Source organism: Mesoplodon mirus (genome assembly GCF_964341445.2).
Source record: "Mesoplodon mirus genome assembly, chromosome: X".
NCBI classification, from domain to species: Eukaryota; Metazoa; Chordata; class Mammalia; order Artiodactyla; family Ziphiidae; genus Mesoplodon; species Mesoplodon mirus.
In genome coordinates this window covers 59,663,497-59,685,378 of record NC_138981.1, presented here as the reverse complement: position 1 = coordinate 59,685,378, position 21,882 = coordinate 59,663,497, and the positions used below count along the sequence as shown (strand labels likewise).

General features: G+C 39.2%; 1 protein-coding gene across 1 annotated transcript in view; it reads left to right on the top strand.

Annotated features, from left to right (window-relative positions):
* Positions 1-3,327: 3,327 nt before the first annotated feature.
* LOC309796202 (testis-expressed protein 11-like) overlaps positions 3,328-21,882 on the top strand; it is a gene marked incomplete at both ends in the record, with an annotated part of 235,507 nt that continues 216,952 nt past the window's right edge. The window contains 2 exons of the mRNA XM_082609260.1: positions 3,328-3,402; positions 3,493-3,612. Coding sequence (XP_082465386.1) covers positions 3,328-3,402; positions 3,493-3,612 — 195 coding nt within the window. The remainder of the gene's footprint in view (positions 3,403-3,492; positions 3,613-21,882) is intronic.

Below are 21,882 nucleotides of genomic sequence, written 5' to 3'. Positions count from 1 at the left end.
TCTCCTTTGTCTTTGGATGTGGGGTATCTTTTTTGGTGAGTTCCAGTGTCTTCCTGTCGATGATTGTCCAGCAGCTAGTTGTGATTCTGGTGTTCTCACAAGAGGGAGTGAGAGCACGTCCTTCTACTCCGCCGTCTTGGTTCCTCTCTCTACTTTTGCTTTTTAAATATAAGCAACTAGGTATTTATTCATATCTCTGCCTGCCCCGAGTTTCTGAGATAATTGGTAGTATTCCATATGTATACTTTGCTCCACCTTTTTTTTTACCCTATTTAACATTATATCCTAGAGATCACTCCATAGCAGTATATAGAGATGCTCGTTTGTTTTCTTTAGCTACGTAGCATTCAGTTGGTGCATGTAACTTGTCATATTCAACCAGCCCTCTTTGATGGACATTTGGATGCTGCAGTGAATTGCCTTGTGCATATATCTTTTCGTATTTTAAGGCTATTGCTTGTAACCATGTTTGTTTTTACTTCTCACGTTTACTTTCATATATCTTAATCATATGCTTATATCACTGTATTAGTTTGCTAGGGTTGCCATAACAAAATACTATACAGTGGGTGGTCTAAACAATAGAAATTTATTTTCCCACTATTCTGTCCAAGATCAAGATCCAAAATCAAGTCCAGGATCAAGGTGTTGGAAGGTTTGTTTTCTCCTGAGGGCCTCTCTCCTTGGCTTGCAGATGGCTGCCTTTTCGCTGTGTCCTCATATGGCATTTCCTCAGTGTGGGCACACACCTGGTGTCCCTTTGTGTGTCCAAATTTCTTCTTAAAAGGACACCAGTCAGATTGGATTAGGGCACACCCTAATGGTGTCATTTTAGCTTCATCATTTTGTTAAAGGTCCTATCTTCAAATACAGTCACATTCTGAGGTACTGGGAGCTGGGACTTCAACATATGAATTTTTTTGGTGGGGAGGGGCGACACAATTCAGCCTACAATAATTAAATCTTTTTTTTCTTTTTTTTTACATCTTTATTGGAGTATAATTGCTTTAAATGGTGTTAGTTTCTGCTTTATAACAAAGTGAATCAGTTATACATATACATATGTTCCCATATCTCTTCCCTCTTGCGTCTCCCTCCCACCCATCTAGGTGGTCACAAAGCACCGAGCTGATATCCCTGTGCTATGCGGCTGCTTCCCACTAGCTATCTATTTTACGTTTGGTAGTGTATATATGTCCATGCCTCTCTCTCGCTTTGTCACAGCTTACCCTTCCCCCTCCCCATATCCTCAAGTCCATTCTGTAGTAGGTCAGTGTCTTTATCAGCTTCGTATTTGATCTGTTTCTTTCTGCTATGATAGATGAAGATTTATCTCATCATATATTACCTCCCCTACTCCTTTCAGTTTTTGTTAGTTATATTATACTGTTTTTAATTTGATTATTATTACTATTTAAATTTAAATTTATTTATTTTAATATATTTAAGTTTTTATTTCTTTCTCCATCAGTTTTGAAGAGTATATCTTTACTTTCAACTCTGAGGATATTAGTACGTTTATCATTCTCTCTCCCTTTCCCCACCATTACCCTTCCAACTTCTGTTACCTCTAACATTTGCATTTTTGGCTTTATTGATTTCAAAGCATGGAACCTAAAAGGAGCATTTTATTGATTATGACTGCTGTTTAATTCTGTGGATAATAATGGTATTTCTCTTTGTTTTTCCATCTACTAGCTGTCTTAATTGTATTTTCTCATGTATTCTGTTTGTTGAGTGTGATGTCCTTTCGTATTATTGGTTTCCCTCAAATATTTGGTGATTCTTGCTTATATTTAATTTGAGATTCCTTGATAGTCTTCTGCATCACACTATTTATTGTAACTGAATCCAGTGACTGATGGAGAATTAAGACCAGAGGTTTTGCATTGACCTGTGTTATCAGCCACCTGGAACTCTGTTTTTCTCTAGCCTAAGTGATTGTACTTACTGTTCCTTTCTGGGGAGGAGGGGAGAATATATCTCTTGGGGATGAAGCCTACTGCCTGATACTCCTCCTGTTCATATCCAGAATGTTTCCACATTTTGCATTTTTGTGCATTTTAGGATATGGGATTTTGCCTCATTCCATTTGTTGTCTATTTTTCAGAGGTTCTTCATAATTTCATATCAACTGAAAACGCCCCTTATTCTTCAGGACTATTATTAATAAGAAAAATATGTATATTTTTCTTTTATTTCTAGAAAAAAAATATAAATCCCTAGAAAGGATTTATATAATATATATAATATGTATCATAATATATTTATATGATATATATATCCTTTCTAGGGGTTTATAGTATATAAAATTTATAGTATATATTATATTCATTTATAGTATATAAAATTTATAGTATATCATAGTATGTACTATATACACATCATTTCTAGGGATTTATAATAGAAGGCGTGGCTGTAGTGTGTGCTCAATCCTCCATCTTGATTCAGTCCTTGTTTGCTTCCACAGTATTTGTGCATATTACTTACCAACTATTTATTTACGTGTCTGTCAGTTATAATACTGTGAGCTTCTTCAGGGTGCCTGGCATGTAAAGGATACATAATAAACATTTGCTGGACTAAGAAAAATTTTATTAGAGACATAATTAAAAACTAGAACCAAGGTATGTTGACTTATAGGCTAGTGCTTATCATACAACTTTCTTAAAGTATGAGAGGCACAAAGTTTTTTTTTTATTTTAAGAAGATGTTGGTGGTAGGAGTTTATTAATCAATTTATTTAATTTTGCTGTGTTGTGTCTTCGTTTCTGTGCGAAGGATTTCTCTAGTTGTGGCAAGCGGGGGCCACTCTTCATCGCGATGCATGGGCCTCTCACTGTCGCGGCCTCTCTTGTTGCGGAGCACAGGCTCCAGACGCGCAGGCTCAATAGTTGTGGCTCACGGGCCTAGTTGCTCCGCGGCATGTGGGATCCTCCCAGACCAAGGCTCGAACCCATGTCCCATGCATTAGCAGGCAGATTCTCAACCACTGCACCACCAGGGAAGCCCCAGGCATTAAGTTTTAGAACTTTCTCTTCCTGTCTAAATTATCTCAATGTTTTCTTTTAGTCTTTTCTTAGAAGATGTGTTTTCAAATCTATTAATTTTTTATTATTGCTTTTCTTAAGACCGTTTCTCTTTAATTATGGAGTTCCGAACAGAGCACAGAACTCTAATAAATGCTGTTAGTTTTTTGTTTTCTGTGGATTACACTGCTGAATATGGACAGAGGATTAAATATTTTCTCCAATATAATCCTCAATCAGTTTGGAAGAGGTGTGAATTTTAAAAAATTATTTTCTGACTTCTTTCTTCCAGCTGAATATGAAAACAGGAGTAGGATGGGTGGATGTTGGAAATGCTGTGATCGCTGATGAATTTTTTCAAGCTGCCATGGCTGTAAGTTACCACTGATTTTTAGCTGTGGCAGTTATTAGTAACAATTGTGGTTATTTGCATCATTACATTGTATTGTGGTTTATTTTCCAGGGTGTGGAGCAGTTATATGTCAAATTAATGCAGAGTTGCTCCACTGAGGGCCATGTGACTATGCAGAAGAATGATACGGAGAGGGACGTTTTCAGAGTGCTGTCTTACCAAGCAGAGTCAGTAGGTATCATAGTCACTAGGGCTTCACAGTGGGGTATTTTATATACATAAATGCAAAAGTGATGACATGTAACCTATTAGAAGAAAGTCAGGTGTCATTGGTCTTTTATAGGATATTATATTTGGCCTTTTCAATCTCTGTTTTATATCTGAAGGTGACATTACTAATGGTGATTGGTACCTATTGGGGTGGATGAGATTGAAAAGACTTAAATAACTAATCATCATTTTCAGCCACTGCATGTAATGTCTATCATTTATTTGTGGCAGTGGCCTCTACTTGAAATACCTGTCTCTGTGGATATCTTACATTCATAGTCTACCTAAAATATTTGCCCAAAAAGAGCCTTCACATTTGCAATTATTCTGGGTTGTTTGCTGATGTTTTCTAAAAGTCTGCTGATGTCAGTGTTCAGAGTTGTACTTCACCTCTGTTTGGCTTGTGGGTTTTCTTCTTTTGTCACCATGCAGGTAGGTGTGCATTTTCAGTTGACAAAATGTAAGCTGTGATAAGTTTACTCCCTGAAATTATGTAATTCTAGAAATGAAAGAGACCTTAAGAATCATCTAGCATAATCTTATTTTTATTTTTTAACATCTTCATTGAGATATTTATAATTTGTATACTATAAAATTAACACATTTTAAATGTACAATTCAATGGTTTTAGTATATTCATAGAATCGTACAACCTTCACCACAATCTTAAGTTTAAAACATTTTCAGCACCCCAAAAGAAACCCCCTATCCATTAGCAGTCACTCCCTGTTCCTACTGACCCCGGCTCTAGCAACCACTAATATACTTTCTGTCTTTATAGATTTACCTATTCTGGGCATTTCATATAAATGAAATCATACAATATTTGGTCTTTTGTGATTAGCTTCTTTTACTTAGCATGTTTTCAGGGTTCATCTATGTTGTAGCATGTATCAATATTTTTATTACCAAATAATGTTCTACTGTATGGATATACCAAATTTTGTTTATCCATTCATCTATTGATGAACATTTGGATTGTCTCCAGTTTGGGCCTATTATGAATAATTCTACTGTGAACATTCACGTACAGATTTTTGTGTGTACGTTTGAAAATTTCTCTTGGATGTATACCTAGGAGTAGAATTGCTGAATAACATGATTACTCTGTGTTTAACCTTTTGTGAAACTGCCAGACTGTTTTCCACAGTGGCTGTACCATTTTACACTTCTGCCACTAGTCTCTGAGGGCTCCAATTTCTGCATATCTATGAGTTTTATAGATTTAGCACTTACATTTATGTCTTTGATCCATTTCAAGTTAATTTTCTAGTATGGCATGAGGTGGGAGTCCAACTGCATTCTTTTGCATATAGCTATCCAGTTGTCCCAGCACCATTTATTGAAAAGACTATACTTTCCCCATTGAATGGTCTTAGCACTCTTGTTAAAAATTAATTGATCCTGGTGAGGCTCTGGAACTGTTATTTGACTTCATGGTGCGGAGATTTTGTGAGGTGGTGTTATCCCGATTTTATGAATGAGGAGCCTGAGGCTCAGATAGAATGCCCTAAAACCAACAACACACTGAGTAAATAATACTAAAATAAGAAGGCTACTAGAGGAGACCTTCAAGATGGCAGAGGAGTAAGACGTGGAGATCAACTTCCTCTCCACACATACATCAGAAATACATCTACATGTGGAACACCTCCTACAGAACACCTACTGAATGCTGGCAGAAGACCTCACACTTCCCAAAAGGCAAGAAACTCCCCACGAACCTGGGTAGGGCAAAAGAAAAAGGAAAAAACAGAGACACAAGAATAAGGATGGGACCTGGACCTCTGGGAGGGAGCTGTGAAGGAGGAAAAGTTTCCACACACTAGGAAGCCCCTTCACTGGTAGAGACAGCAGGTGGCCAGGGGGGAAGGTTTGGGGCCACGGAGGACAGCGCAGTAACAGAGGTGCAGAGGGCAAAGCAGAGAGATTCCCGCACAGAGGATCAGTGCCGACCAGCACTCACCAGCCCAAGAGGCTTGTCTGTTCACCTTCTGCGACAGGCGAGGGCTGGGAGCTGAGGCTCCAGCTTTGGAGGACAGATCCCAGGGAGAGCGCTGGGGTTGGCTGTGTGAACACAGCCTGAAGGGGGCTAGTGCGCCACAGATAGCCAGGAGGAAAAAGTCTGGAACTGCCTAAGAGGAAAGAGACCACGGTTTTGGGGTGTGCAAGGAGAGGGGATTCAGAGCACCGCCTAAACAAGCTCGAGAGACAGGCATGAGCTGTGACTATCATCGCGGGCACCAGAGACGGGCATGAAATGCTAAGGCTGCTGCTGCAGCCACCAAGAAGCCAGTGTGCATGCACAGGACACTATCCATACCTCCATTTCCGGGAGCCTGTGCAGCCCGCCACTGCCAGGGTCCCGTGATCCAGGGACAACTTCCCTGGGAGAAGACATGGCGCGCCTCAGACTGTTGTAACGTCATGTTGGTCTCTGCTGCCACAGGCTCGCCCCACATTCCATACCCCTTACTCCCCCAAGCCTGAGTGAGCCAGAGCCCCCTAATCAGCTGCTACTTTAACCCCATCCTGCCTGAGCAAAGAACAGACACCCTCAGGCGACCTACACGCAGAGGTGGGTCCAAATCCAAAGCTGAACCCCATGAGTTGTGTGAACAATAAGAGAAAGGGAAATTTCTCCCAGCAGCCTCAGGAGCAGCGGATTAAATCTCCACAGTCAACTTGATGTACCCTGCATCTGTGGAATACCTGAATAGACAACGAATCATCCCACAGTTGAGGCGGTGGACTTTGGGAGCAACTGTAGACTTGAGGTTTGCTTTCTGCATCTAATTTGTATCTGGTTTTATGTTTATCTTAGTTTAGTATTTAGAGTTTATTATCATTGGGAGATTTGTTCATTGATTTGGTTGTTCTCTTCCTGTTCCTTTTATATATATATGTATTTTTTTCCTTTTTCTCTTTTGGTGAGTGTGTATGTGTATGCTACTTTATGTGATGTTTTTCTGTATAGCTTTGCTTTTACCGTTTGTCCTACGGTTCTGTTTGTCCGTTTTTTTTTTTAGTAGAGTTTTTAGTGCTTGTTATCATTGGTGGATTTGTTCTTTGGTTTGGTTGCTCTCTTCTTTCTTTCTTTCTTTTTTTCTCCCTTTGATTCTGAGCCGTGTAGCTGACAGGGTCTTGGTGTTATGGCCGGGTGTCAGGCCTGTGCCTCTGAGGTGGGAGAGCCAAGTTCAGGACATTGGTCCACCAGAGACCTCCCAGCTCCAAGCAATATCAAATGGCGAGAGCTCTCCCAGAGATCTCCATCTCGACGATAAGACCCAGCTCCACTCAACGAGCAGCAAGCTACAATGCTGGACACCCTATGCCAAACAACTAGCAAGACAGGAACACAACCCCATCCATTAGCAGAGAGGCTACCTAAAATCATAAAAAGGCCACAGACATCCCAAAACACACCACCAGACGTGGACCTGTCCACCAGAAAGAAAAGATCGAGCCTCATCCACCAGAACACAGGCACCAGTCCCCTCCAACAGGAGGCCTACACAACCCACTGAAACAACCTTAGCCACTGGGGGCAGACACCAAACACAACGGGAACTATGAACCTGCAGCCTGCGAAAAGGAGACCCCAAACAGAGTAAGTTAAGCAAAATGAGAAGACAGAGAAACACACAGCAGATGAAGGAGCAAGGCAAAAACCCATGAGACCAAACAAATGAAGAGGAAATAGGCAGCCTAGCGGAAAAAGAATTCAGAATAATGATAGTAAAGATGATCCAAAATCTTGGAAATAGAATAGACAAAATGCAAGAAACATTTAACAAGGACCTAGAAGAACTAAAGAGTAAACAAACAATGATGAATAACACAATAAATGAAATTAAAAATTCTCTAGAAGGGATCAATAGGAGAATAACTGAGGCAGAAGAACGGGTAAGTGACCTGGAAGATAAAATAGTGGAAATAACTACAGCAGAGCAGAATAAAGGAAAAAGAATGAAAAGAATTGAGGACAGTCTTAGAGACCTCTGGGACAACGTTAAATGCACCAACATGCAAATGATAGGGATCCCAGAAGAAGAGGAAAAGAAAGGGACTGACAAAATATTCGAAGAGATTATAGTTGAAAACTTCACTAACATGGGAAAGGAAATAGTTAATCAAGTCCACAAAGCGCAGAGGATCCCATACACAATAAATCCAAGGAGAAACATGCCAAGGCACATGTTAATGAAACTATCAAAAATTAAATACAAAGCAAAAATATTAAAAGCAGCAAGGGAAAAATGACAAATAACATACAAGGGAATCCCCATAAGGTTACAGGTGATCTTTCAGCAGAAACTCTGCAAGCCAGAATGGAGTTGCAGGAAATATTTAAAGTGCTGAAAGGGAAAAACCTACAACCAAGATTACTCTAGCCAGCAAGGATCTCATTCAGATTTGACGGAGAAATTAAAACCTTTACAGACAAGCAAAAGCTAAGAGAATTCAGCACCACTAAGCCAGCTTTACAACATATGCTAAAGGAACTTCTCTAGGTAGGAAACACAAGAGAAGGAAAAGACCTACAGTAACACACCGAAAACAACTAAAAATGATAATAGGAACATACATATCGATAACTACCTTAAATGTAAATGGATTAAATGCTCCAACCAAAAGACACAGACTGGCTGAATGGATACAAAAACAAGACCCGTATATATGCTGTCTACAAGAGACCCACTTCAGACCTAGGGACACATACAGACTGAAAGTGAGGGGACGGAAAAAGATATTCCATGCAAAGGGAAATCAAAAGAAAGCTGGAGTAGCAATTCTCATATCAGACAAAAGAAACTTTAAAATAAAGAGTATTACAAGAAACAAGTACACTATATAATGATCAAGGGATCGATCCAAGAAGAAGATATAACAATTGTAAATATTTATGCACCCAACATAGGAGCACCTCAATACATAAGGGAAATGCTAACAGCCATATAATGGGAAATTGACAGTAACACAATCATAGTAGGGGACTTTGATACCCCAATTTCACCAATGGACAGATTATCCAAAGTGAAAATAAATAAGGAAACACAAGCTTTAAATGATATATTAAACAAGATGGACTTATTTGATGTTTATAGGAAATTCCAACCAAAAACAACAGAATACAGTTTCTTCTCAAGTACTCATGGAACATTCTCCAGGATAGGTCATATCTTGGGTCACAGATCAAGCCTTGGTAAATTTAAGAAAATTGAAATCATATCAAGTATCTTTTCCGACCACAGTGCTATGATACTAGGTATCACTTACAGGGGAAAATCTGTAAAAAATACAAACGAATGGAGGCTAAAGAATACACTACTGAATAACCAAGGGATCACTGAAGAAGTCAAAGAGGAAATACAGAAATACGTAGAAACCAATGCCAATGAAAACAGGATGACCCAAAACGTATGGCATGCAGCAAAAGCAGTTCTAAGAGGGAAGTTTATTGCAATACATTCCTACCTGAAGAAACAAGAAACATCTCAGGTAAACAACCTAACCTTTCACCTAAAGCAATTAGAGAAAGAAGAAGAAAAAACACCCAAATGTAGCAGATGGAAAGCAGTCATAAAGATCAGATCAGAAATAAGTGAAAAAGAAATGAAGGAACCAGTAGCAAAGATGAATAAAACTAAAAGCTGGTTCTTTGAGAAGATAAACAAAATTGATAAACCATTAGCCAGACTCATCAAGAAAAAAAGGGAGAAAAATCAATAGAATTATTAATGAAAAAGGAGAAGTAACAACTGACACTGCAGAAATACAACGGATCATGAGAGATTAGTGCAAGCAGCTATATGCCAGTAAAGTTGACAACCTGGAAGAAAGGGACAAATTCTTAGAAAAGCACAACCTTCTGAGAGTGAACGAGGAAGAAATAGAAAATGTAAACAGACCAATCACAAGCACTGAAGTCGAGACTGATTAAAAATCTTCAAACAAAAGCCCAGGAAGAGATGGCCTGACACGCGAATTCTGTCAAAAATTTAGAGAAGGGCTAACACCTATCTTTCTCAAACTGTTCCAAAATATAGCATAGGGAAGGAAACTCCCAAACTCATTCTATGAGCCCGCCATCACCCTGATACCTGATACCAAAACCAGACAAAGACGTCACAAAGAAAGAAAACTACAGGCCAATATCACTGATGAACATAGATGCGAAAATCTTTAACAAAATACTAGCAAACAGAATCCAGCAGTACATTAAAAGGATCATATACCATGATCAAATGGGGTTTATCCAAGGAATGCAAGGATTCTTCATTATATGCAAATCAATCAATATGATAAACCATATCAACAAATGGAAGGAGAAAATTCATTTGATCATCTCAATAGATGCAGAAAAGGCTTTTGACAAAATTCAGCACCCATTTATGATAAAACCCTCCAGAAAGTAGGCATAGAGGGAACTCACCTCAGCATAATAAAGGCCATATATGACAGACCCGCAGCCAACATCATTCTCAGTGGTGAAAAACTGAAACGATTTCCACTAAGATCAGGAAGAAGACAAGGTTGTCCACTCTCACCACTATTACTCAAGAGGGTTTTGGAAGTCTTAGCCACAGCACTCAGAGAAGAAAAAGAAAGAAAATGAATCCAAATCAGAAGAGAAGAAGTAAAGCTGTCACTGTTTGCAGATGACATGATACTATGCAAAGAGAATCCTAAAGATTCTTCCAGAAAACTATTAGAGCTAATCAGTGAATTTGGTAAAGTAGTAGGATACAAAATTAATGCACAGAAATCTCTTGCATTCCTATACACTAAGGAAGAAAAATCTGAAATAGAGATTAAGGAAACACGCCCATTTACCATTGCAACAAAAAGGATAAAATAGCTAGGAATAAACCTACCTAAGGAGACAAAAGACCTGTATGCAGAAAATTATAAGACACTGATGAAAGAAATTAAAGATGATACAAATAGATGGAGAGATGTACCATGTTCTTGGATTGGAAGAATCAACATTGTGAAAATGACTCTACTACCCAAAGCAATCTACAGGTTCAATGCAATCCCTATCAAACTACCACTGGCATTTTTCACAGAACTAGAACAAAAAATTTCACAATTTGTATGGAAACACAAAAGACCCCGAATAGCCAAAGCAATCTTGAGAACGAAAAATGGAGCTGGAGGAATCAGGCTCCCTGACTTCAGACTATACTACAAAGCTACAGTAATCAAGACAGTATGGTACTGGCACAAAAACAGAAAGATAGATCAATGGAACAGGATAGAAAGCCCAGAGTTAAACCCACGGACATATGGTCACCTTATCTTTGATAAAGGAGGCAGGGATGTACAGTGGAGAAAGGACAGTCTCTTCAATAAGTGGTGCTGGGAAAACTGGATAGGGACATGTAAAAGTATGAGATTAGATCACTCCCTAACACCATACACAAAAATAAGCTCAAAATGGATTAAAGACCTAAATGTAAGGCCAGACACTATCAAACTCTTAGAGGAAAACATAGGCAGAACACTCTATGACATAAATCACAGCAAGATCCTTTTTGACCCACCTCCTAGAGAAATGGAAATAAAGACAAAAATAAACACATGGGACCTAATGAAACTTAAAAGCTTTTGCACAGCAAAGGAAACCATAAACAAGACCAAAAGACAACCCTCAGAATGGGAGAAAATATTTGCAAATGAAGCAACTGACAAAGGATTAATCTCCAAAATTTATAAGCAGCTCATGCAGCTCAATAACAAAAAAACAAACAACCCAATCCAAAAATGGGCAGAAGACCTAAATAGACATTTCTCCACAGAAGATATACAGACTGCCAACAAACACATGAAAGGATGCTCAACATCTTTACTCATTAGAGAAATGCAAATCAAAACTACAATGAGATATCATCTCACACCAGTCAGAATGGCCATCATCAAAAAATCTAGAAACAATAAATGCTGGAGAGGGTGTGGAAAAAAGGGAACACTCTTGCACTGCTGGTGGGAATGTGAATTGGTACAGCCGCTATGGAGAACGGTATGGAGGTTCCTTAAAAAACTACAAATAGAGCTACCATATGACCCAGCAATCCCACTACTGGGCATATACCCTGAGAAAACCATAATTCAAAAAGAGGCATGTACCAAAATGTTCATAGCAGCCCTATTTACAATAGCCCGGAGATGGAAACAACCTAAGTGTCCATCATCAGATGAATGGATAAAGAAGATGTGGCACATATATACAATGGAATATTACTCAGCCATAAAAAGAAATGAAATTGAGCTATTTGTAATGAGGTGGATGGACCTAGAGTCTGTCATACAGAGTGAAGTAAGTCAGAAAGAGAAAGACAAATACTGTATGCTAACACATATATATGGAATTTAAGAAAAAAAATGTCATGAAGAATATAGGGGTAAGACAGGAATAAAGACACAGACCTACTAGAGAATGGACTTGAGGATATGGGGAGGGGGAAGGGTAAGCTGTGACAAAGTGAAAGAGCGGCATGGACATATATACACTACCAAACGTGAGGTAGATAGCTAGTGGGAAGCAGCCGCATAGCACAGGGAGATCAGCTCAGTACTTTGTGACCGCCTGGAGGGGTGGGATAGGGAGGGTGGGAGGGAGACGCAAAAGGGAGGGGATATGGAAACATATGTATATGTATAACTGATTAAATTTGTTATAAAGCAAAAAAATAAAATAAAATAAAATTAAAAAAAAAAAGACTTTTGGAGGAGGAAAACATAGGCAGAACACTCTATGGCATAAATCACAGCAAGATCCTTTTTGGCCCACCTCCTTGAGAAATGGAAATAAAAACAAAAATAAAGGGGACCTAATGAAACTTAAAAGCATTGACACAGCAAAGGAAACCATAAACAAGATGAAAAGACAGCCCTCAGAATGGGAGCAAATATGTGCAAACGAAACAACTGAGAAAGGACTAATCTCCAAAATTTTTAAGCAGCTCGGGCAGCTCAATACCAAAAAACAAACAACCCAGTCCAATAAAGGGCTGAAGACGTAAATAGACCTTTCTCCAAAGAAGATATACAGATTTCCAACAGACACATGAAAAGGTGTTCAACATCACTAATCATTAGAGAAATGCAACTCAAAACTACACTGAGGTATCACCTCACACCACTCAGAATACCATCATCAAAAAATCTAGAGACAGTAAATGATGGAGAGGGTGTGGAGAAAAGGGATCCCTCTTGCACTGTTGGTGGGAATGTAAATTGGTAACAGCCACTATGGAGAACAGTATGGAGGCCCCTTAAAACTACACCCCAGCAATCCCACTACTGGGCATGTACCCTGAGAAAACCATGATTCAAAAAGAGTCATGTACCACAATGTTCATTGCAGCTCTATTTACAATAGCCAGGACATTGAAGCAACCTAAGTGTCAGTCAACAGATGAATGGATAAAAAATATGTGGCAGATATATACAATGGAATATTACTCAGCCATAAAAAGAAACGAAATTGAGCTATTTGTAGTGAGGTGGATGGACGTAGAGTGTGTCATACAGAGTGAAGTAAGTCAGAAAGGAAAACAAATACTGTATGCTTACACATATATATGGAATCTAAAAAAAAAAAGAGGACTGAAGAACCTAGGGGCAGGGCAAGAATAAAGATGCAGACATAGAGAATGGACTTAGTACACAGGGAGGCGAAACGGTAAGCTGGGAGGAAGTGAGAGAGTGAGAGAGTGGCATGCACATATATACACTACCAAACGTAAAATAGATAGCTAGTGGGAAGCAGCCGCATAGCACAGGGAGATCAGCTTGGTGCTTTGTGATCACCTAGAGGGGTGGGATAGGGAGGGTGGGAGGGAAGCGCAAGAGGGACGAGATATGGGAATATATATGTATAGCTGATTCATTTTGTTATAAAGCAGAAAGTAACACACCATTGTAAAGCAATTATGCTCCAATAAATATGTTTTAAAAAAGCCAAAAAAAAGGCTGTAATTTTTAGATCTGTGTCAACTAAACATAGGAGGAATAGAGAGTTACAATAATACTATCTTTGAAACTAAAAATCAAGTTTAATGATCTAGAGAACAAATTAAATTAAATTGATCTAATTTGGCCATTGTTTTAAAAAATTTTACCTCTATTTATCAGTCTGGGATTGTACCACCTTTCCGATTCCAAAGGCTGTTCCAACCAAGAGCCTTTTGATGAGGAAATGACAGGGAATGGAGTGTAATAAAATACCAAGTGTGTTATTTTGAATTCTTCTCATGCTTGAGAACGGAAATACCTTAAGCTTTGATAAAATGGTGCAATTTTATATTTTCCATTTGACTGCCTTAAAACACTCATTGTCTTTTAATGAAACTACAGGGGGCAAGAGCAGAGATGGAAAGAGGTAGTACTGTAAAAGGGATGGCTTTTAGCTTCTAGTACTTGAGTGAAGACCCTACAATAAAGTAAGATGGAGTGCAGCAACAAGTTGTGTGCCTTGAAGCCTCCTCTTCTCTGTGGCAGTAATTTGGAGTTAATTTGTGCGGCTTCTCAATAAAAGACTTTGTGTTTAAAAAAAAATTAATTGATCCTAAATGTGAGGGTTTATTTCTGGACTCCTGATTCTGTTCCACTGATCTATATGTTTGTCTTTTTACCAGTGCCACACTGTCTTGATTACAGTAGCTATGTAGTCAGTTTTGAAATCAGGAAGTGTGAGTTTCCAGCGTTGTTATTTTTCAAGGTTATTCAGCTCTTCTGGGTCTCTTGCATTTCCATATGAATTTTAGGATATGCTTGTCAGTTTTTGCAACAAATCAGCTGGGATCCTGATAGGAATAGCATTCAATCTGGATCAATTTGAGGAGTATTGCTATCTTAATAATGTTAAGTATTCCGATCCATGAATATGAGATATCTACCCATTTATTTAGGTTTTGTTTAATTCCTTCTCATTTTTTAAATGATGAAACTGAGGTTTAGAGAGAAGGTGTGAGTTAGTTGAAGATCTAAGACCAGAAGCAAGATTTTCTGACTTATAGTCTAACGCTCCCTACCCTACAACATAGGTTGACTATTTAAAAAGAGAACCCCTTGTGGTAATATTGTCTTGCCTTGTAATGTTAATATCCTTTGTTGGCTACTTTAATGGAACTACTATAAAAAACTGATATGAAGTCCAGCAGGTCTTGGTCTTATATCTTAACTATTACACGAACTTGCTGTATGACCTTGGGCTGTTACTTAAACTCCTCAAGCCTGTAAAATTGCAATATTTAAGATACCAACTCCCTATGTAATACACTGTGTCAGGGATACATTTGGCTTGATAGCAGTTCATGTGAGAAAAAAACCTAAGTGCTTTATATAATTTTTTTATTGACGTATAGTTGATGTACAACATTATATGTTACATATGTGCAATATAATGATTGACAATTTTTAAGGTTATACTCCAGTTATAGTTATTATAAAATATTGGCTATATTCCTGTGTTACACGATACATGCTTGTAGATTACTTTATACATAATAGTATTTTTTTCTTTTTCTTTTAAATTTTTTTAAACATTTTTATTGGAGTATAATTGCTTTATAATGGTGTGTTAGTTTCTGCTTTATAACAAAGTAAGTCAGTTATACTTATACATATATCGCCATATCTCTTTCCCCTTGTGTCTCCCTCCCTCCCACCCTCCCTGTCCCACCCTTCTAGTTGGTCACAAAGTGCCGAGCTGATCTCCCTGTGCTATGCGACTGATTCCCACTAGCTATCTATTTTACATTTGGTAGTGTATATATGTCCATATACACACTACCACTCTCTCACTTTGTCCCAGCTTACCCTTCCCCTTCCCCGTGCCCTCAAGTCCATTCTCTAGTAGGTCTTCGTGTTTATTCGATCTTGCCCCTAGGTTCTTCATGAACATTTTTTTTGGATTCCATATATATGTGTTAGCATATAGTATTTGTTTTTCTCTTTCTGACTTACTTCACTCTCTATGACAGACTCTAGGTCCATCCACCTCACTAAAAATAACTCAATTTTGTTTCTTTTTATGGCTGAGTAATATTCCATTGTATATATGTGCCACATCTTCTTTATCCATTCATCTGTCAATGGACACTTAGGTTGCTTCCATGTCCTGACTATTGTAAACAGAGCTTCAGTGAACAGTGTGGTGCATGACTCTTTTTGAATTATAGTTTTCTCAGGGTATATTCCCAGTAGTTGGGTTGCTGGGTCATATGGTAGTTCTATTTTTAGTTTTTTAAGGAACCTCCATACTGCTCTCCATAGTGGCTGTATCAGCTTACATTCCCACCAACAGTGCAAGAGGGTTCCCTTTTCTCCACACCCTCTCCAGCATTTATTGTGTGTAGATATGTTGATGATGGCCATTCTGACCAGTGTGAGATGATATCACATTGTAGTTTTGATTTGCATTTCTCTAATGATTAATGATGTTGAGCATTCTTTCATGTGTTTGTTGGCAACCTGTATATCTTCTTTGGAGAAATGTCTATTTAGGTCTTTTGCTCATTTTTGGATTGGGTTGTTTGTTTTTTTGATATTGAGCTGCATGAGCTGCTTGTAAATTGTGGAGATTAATCCTTTGTCAGTTGCTTCGTTTGCACATATTTTCTCCCATTCTGAGGGTTGTCTTTTGGTCTTGTTTATGGTTTCCTTTGCTGTGCAAAAGCTTTGAAGTTTCATTAGGTCCCATTTGTTTATTTTTGTTTTTATTTCCGTTTCTCTAGGAGGTGGGTCCAAAAGGACCTTGCTGTGATTTATGTCATAGAGTGTTCTGCCTATGTTTTCCTCTAAGGGTTTGATAGTGTTTTGCCTTACATTTAGGTATTTAATCCATTTTGAGTTTATTTTTGTGTATGGTGTTAGGGAGTGTTCTAATTTCATTCTTTACATGTAGCTGTCCTGTTTTCCAGTTTTATGGTTTTTATTCTTCAGTTTGTTAATATGGTGTATCACATTGATTGATTTGCATATATTGAAGAAACCTTGCATACCTGGGATAAACCCCACTTGATTATGGTGTATGATCCTTTTAACGTGCTGTTGGATTCTGTTTGCTTGTATTTTATTGAATATTTTTGCGTCTGTGTTCATCAGTGATATTGGTTTGTAGTTTTCTTTTTTTGTGACATCTTTGTCTGGTTTTGGTATCAGGGTGATGGTGGCCTCGTAGAATGAGTTTGGGAGTGTTCCTCCCTCTGCTCTATTTTGGGGGAGTTTGAGAAAGATAGGTGTTAGCTTTTCTGTAAATGTTTGATAGAATTCGCCTGTGAAGCCATCTGGTCCTGGGCTTTTGTTTGTTGGAAGATTTTAATCACAGTTTAAATTTCAGTGCTTGTGAATGGTCTGGTCATATTTTCCATTTCTTCCTGGTTCAGTCTCGGAAGGTTGTGCGTTTCTAAGAATTTGTCCATTTCTTCCAGGTTGTCCATTTTATTGGCATAGAGTTGCTTGTAGTAATCTCTCATGATCCTTTGTATTTCTGGAGGGTCAGTTGTTACTTCTCCTTTTTCATTTCTAATTCTATTGATTTGAGTCTTCTTCCTTTTTTTCTTGATGAGTCTGGCTAATGATTTATCAATTTTGTTTATCTTCTCAAAGAACCAGCTTTTAGTTTTATTGATCTCGGCTATCGTTTACTTCATTTCTTTTTCATTTCTTTCTGATCTGATCTTTATGATTTCTTTCCTTCTGCTAACTTTCAGGGTTTTTTGTTCTCCTTTCTCTAATTGCTTTAGGTGTAACGTTAGGTTGTTTATTTGAGATGTTTCTTGTTTCTTAAGTTACGATTGTATTGCTATAACTTCACTGTTAGAATTGCTTTTGCCGCATCCCAGAGGTTTTGGGTCGTCGTGTTTTCATTGTCATTTGTTTCTAGGTATTTCTTGATTTCCTCAGTGATCTCTTGGTTATTAAGTAGTGTATTGTTTAGCCTCCGTGTGTTTGTATTTTTTACAGATTTTTTCCTGTAATTGATAGCTAGTCTCATAACGTTGTGGTCAGAAAACATACTTGATACAATTTCAGTTTTCTTAAATTTACCAAGGCTTGATTTGTGACCCAAGATATTATCTATCCTGGAGAATGTTCCATGAGCACTTGAGAAGAAAGTGTATTTTGTTGTTTTCAGATGGAATGTCCTATAAATATCAGTTAAGTCCATCTTGTTGAATGTATCATTTAAAGCTTGTGTTTCCTTATTTATTTTCATTTTGGATGATCTGTCCATTGGTGAAAGTGCGGTGTTAATGTCCCCTACTATGATGGTGTTACTGTCGATTTCCTGTTTTATGGCTGTTAGTATTTCCCTGATGTATTGAGGTGCTCCTATGTTGGGTGCATAAATATTTACAATTGTTATATCTTCTTCTTGGATTGTTCCCTTGATCATTATGTAGTGTCCTTCTTTGTCTCTTGTAATAGTCTTTGTTTTAAAGTCTATTTTGTCTGATATGAGAATTGCTACTCCAGCTTTCTTTTGATTTCCCTTTGCATGGAATATCTTTTTCCATCCCCTCAATTTCAGTCTGTATGTGTTCGTAGGTCTGAAGTGGGTCTGTTGTAGACAGCATATATGTGGGGGGTGTTTTTGTTTCCATTCAGCCAGTCTGTGTCTTTTGGTTGGATCATTTAATCCATTTACATTTAAGGTAATTATTGATATGTATGTTCCTATTACCATTTTCTTAATTGTTTTGGGTTTGTTCTTGTAGGTCTTTTCCTTCTCTTGTGTTTCCTGCCTAGAGAAGTTCCTTTAGCATTTGTTGTAAAGCTGGTTTGGTGGTGCTGAATTCTCTTAGCTTCTGCTTGTCTCTAAAGGTTGTAGTTTCTCCATCAAATCTGAATGAGACCCTTGCTGCGTAGAGAAATCTTGGTTGTAGGTTTTCCCCTTTCATCACTTTAAATATGTCCTACCCCTCCCTTCTGGATTGCAGAGTTTCTGCTGAAAGATCAGCTGTTAACCTTATGGGGATTCCCTTGTATGTTATTTGTTGTTTTCCCTTGCTGCTTTTAATATTTTTTCTTTGTATTTAATTTTTGATAGTTTGATTCATATGTGTCTTGCTGTGTTTCTCCCTGGATTTATCCTGTATGGGAGTCTCTGTGCTTCCTGGACTTGATTAACTATTTCCTTTCCCATATTAGGGAAGTTTTCAACTATAATCTTTTCAAATATTTTCTCAGTCCCTTTCTTTTTCTCTTCTTCTTCTGGGAGCCCTGTAATTCGAATGTTGGTATGTTTAATATTGTCCCAGAGGTCTCTGAGACTGTCCTGAATTCTTTTCATTCTTTTTTCTTTATTCTGCTCTGCAGTAGTTATTTCCACTATTTTATTTTCCAGGTCACTTATCTGTTCTTCTGCGTCAGTTATTCTGCTCTTGATTCCTTCCAGAGAATTTTAAATTTCATTTACTGTGTTGTTCATGATTGTTTCTTTTCTGTTTAGTTCATCTAGGTCCTTGTTAAAGGTTTCTTGTATTTTCTCCATTCTGTTTCCAAGATTTTGGATCATCTTTACGATCACTATTCTGAATTCTTTTTCAGGTAGACTGCCTATTTCCTCTTCATTTGTTTGGTCTCTTGGGTTTTTGCCTTGCTCCTTCATCTGCTGTGTGTTTCTCTGTCTTCTCATTTTGCTTAACTTACTCTGTTTGGGGTCTCTTTTTCGCAGGCTGCAGGTTCATAGTTCCCGTTGTGTTTGGTGTCTGCCCCCTGTGGCTAAGGTTGGTTCAGTGGGTTGTGTAGGCTTCCTGGTGGAGGAGACTAGTGCCTGTGTTCTGGTGGATGAGGCTGGATCTGTCTTTCTGATGGCAGATCCACATCTGCTGGTGTGTTTTGTGGTGTCTGTGACCTTATTATGATTTTAGGCAGCCTCTCTGCTACTGGGTGGGGTTGTGTTCCTGTCTTTCTAGTTTTTTTGGCATAGGGCATCAAGCACTGTAGCTTGCTGCTCGTTGAGTGGAGCTGGGTCTTCGTGTTGAGATGGAGATCTCTGGGAGATTTTCGCCGTTTGATATTATGTGGAGCTGGGAGGTGTATTGTGGAGCAGTGTCCGGAACTTGGCTCTCTTACCTCAGAGGCACAGTTGTGACCCCTGCCTGGAGCCCCAGGATCCTGTCATCCACATGGCTCAGAATAAAAGGGAGAAATAAAGAAGGAAAGAAAGAAAAAGATAAAATAAAATATAATTTAAAAAAATGTTATTAAAAAACAAAATATAATTATTAAAAAATTTTTTAAAGTAATTAAAAGGAAAGAAAGAAAGAAGAGAACATCCAAATCAGAAAAGAAGTCCATCAATGATAAGAAGCGCTGAAAAGTATACTAAAAAAAACCCCAAAAAACGGACAGAGAGAACCTTAGGACAAATGGTAAAAGCAAAGCTATATAGGCAAAATCACACACAGAAGCATACACATACACACTGACAAAAAGAGAAAAAAATATATATATTGTTGCTCCCAAAGTCCACCTCCTCAATTTGGGATTGTTTGTTGTCTATTCACGTATTCCACAGATGCAGGGTATATCAAGTTGGTTGTGAACATTTAATCTGTTGCTCCTGAGGCAGCTGGGAGAAATTTCCCTTTCTCTTCTTTGTTCACACAGCTCTTGGGGTCAGCTTTGGATTTGGCCCTGCCTCTGCGTGTAGGTTGCCTGAGGGCGTCTGTTCCTACATAGACAGGATGGGGTTAAAGGAGCAGCTAATTTGGGGGCTCTGGCTCACTCAGGCCAGGGGGAGGGAGGGTTACGGAGTGCAGGGCGAGCCTGTGGCGGGAGAGGCCAGTGTGATGTTGCACCAGCCTGAGATGCACTGTGTGTTCTCCCGGGGAAGTTGTCCCTGGATCTCGGGACCCTGGCAGTGGTGAGTTGCACATGTTCCCGGGAGGGGCGGTGTGGATAGTGACTTGTGCTAGCATATAGGCTTCTTGGTGGCTGTAGAAGCAACCTGAACATCTCATGCCCGTTTCAGGGGCCATGCTGATAGCCTCGGCTCACGCCCGTCTCTGGAGCACCTTTAATTGGTGCTCTTAATCCCCTCCCCTCATGCACCAGGAAACCAAGAGGCAAGATAAAGTCTCTTGCCTCTTTGGCAGCTCCAGACACTTTCCTGGACTGCATCCCGGCTAGCTGTGGCACTCTAGCCCCCTTCTGGCTGTGTTCATGCAGCCAACCCCAGTCCTGTCCCTGGGATCTGTCCTCCGAAGCTGGTACTTCGGCTCCCAGCCCCTGCCTGTCCCGGCGGGTGAACAGAGAAGCGCCTCGATCTGGTAAGTTCTGGTCGGCCCTCATCCTCTGTGCGGGAATCTCTCCGCTTTGCCCTCTGCATCCCTGTTGCTGTGCTCTCCTCCGTGGCTCCGTAGCTTCCCCCCTCTGCCACCCACAGTCTCTGCCTGCGACGGGGCTTCCTAGTGTGTGGAAACCTTTCCTCCTTCACAGCTCCCTCCCACTGGTGCAGCTCCCGTCCCTATTGTTTTGTCTGTGTTTTTTCTTTTTTGTTTTGCCCTACCCAGGTACGTGGGGAGTTTCTTGCCTTTTGGGAGGTCTGAGGTCTTCTGCCAGCGTTCAGTAGGTGTTCTGTAGAAGTTGTTCCACTTGCAGATGTATTTCTGAGGTATTTGTGGGGAGGATTGTTATCTCCACGTCTTACTCTTCTGCCATCTTGAAGCTCCCCTCTACCTATTTATTTTTATTTATTTATCTGTCTATTTTATTTATTTATTTATTTATTTATTTATGGCTGTGTTGGGTCTTCGTTGCTGTGCACAAGCTTTCTTTAGTTGTGGTGAGTGGGTGCTCTTCATTTTGGTGCGTGGGCTTCGCATTGTCGTGGCTTCTCATTGTGGAGCACACGGGCTCTAGAGCTCAGGCTCAGTAGTTGTAGCGCACGGGCTTAGTTGCTCCGCGGCATGTGGGATCTTCCCAGACCAGGGCTCGAACCCATGTCCCTTGCATTGTCAGGTAGATTCTTAACCACTGTGCCACCAGGGAAGCCCCTACCTATTTATTTTTAGAGAGACTCTCAAACTGTTTTTTAGAGTGGCTGTGACATTTTAATTCCCACCAGCAATGTATGAGAGATCCCGTTCTCTGCATCCATGTCAGCATTTGGTATTGTGACTTATTTTAGCTGTTCTATTAGACGTGTAGTGATATCTCATCGGTTTTAGTTTGCCTTTCACTAATGTCTAATGATGTTGAATTTTTTAT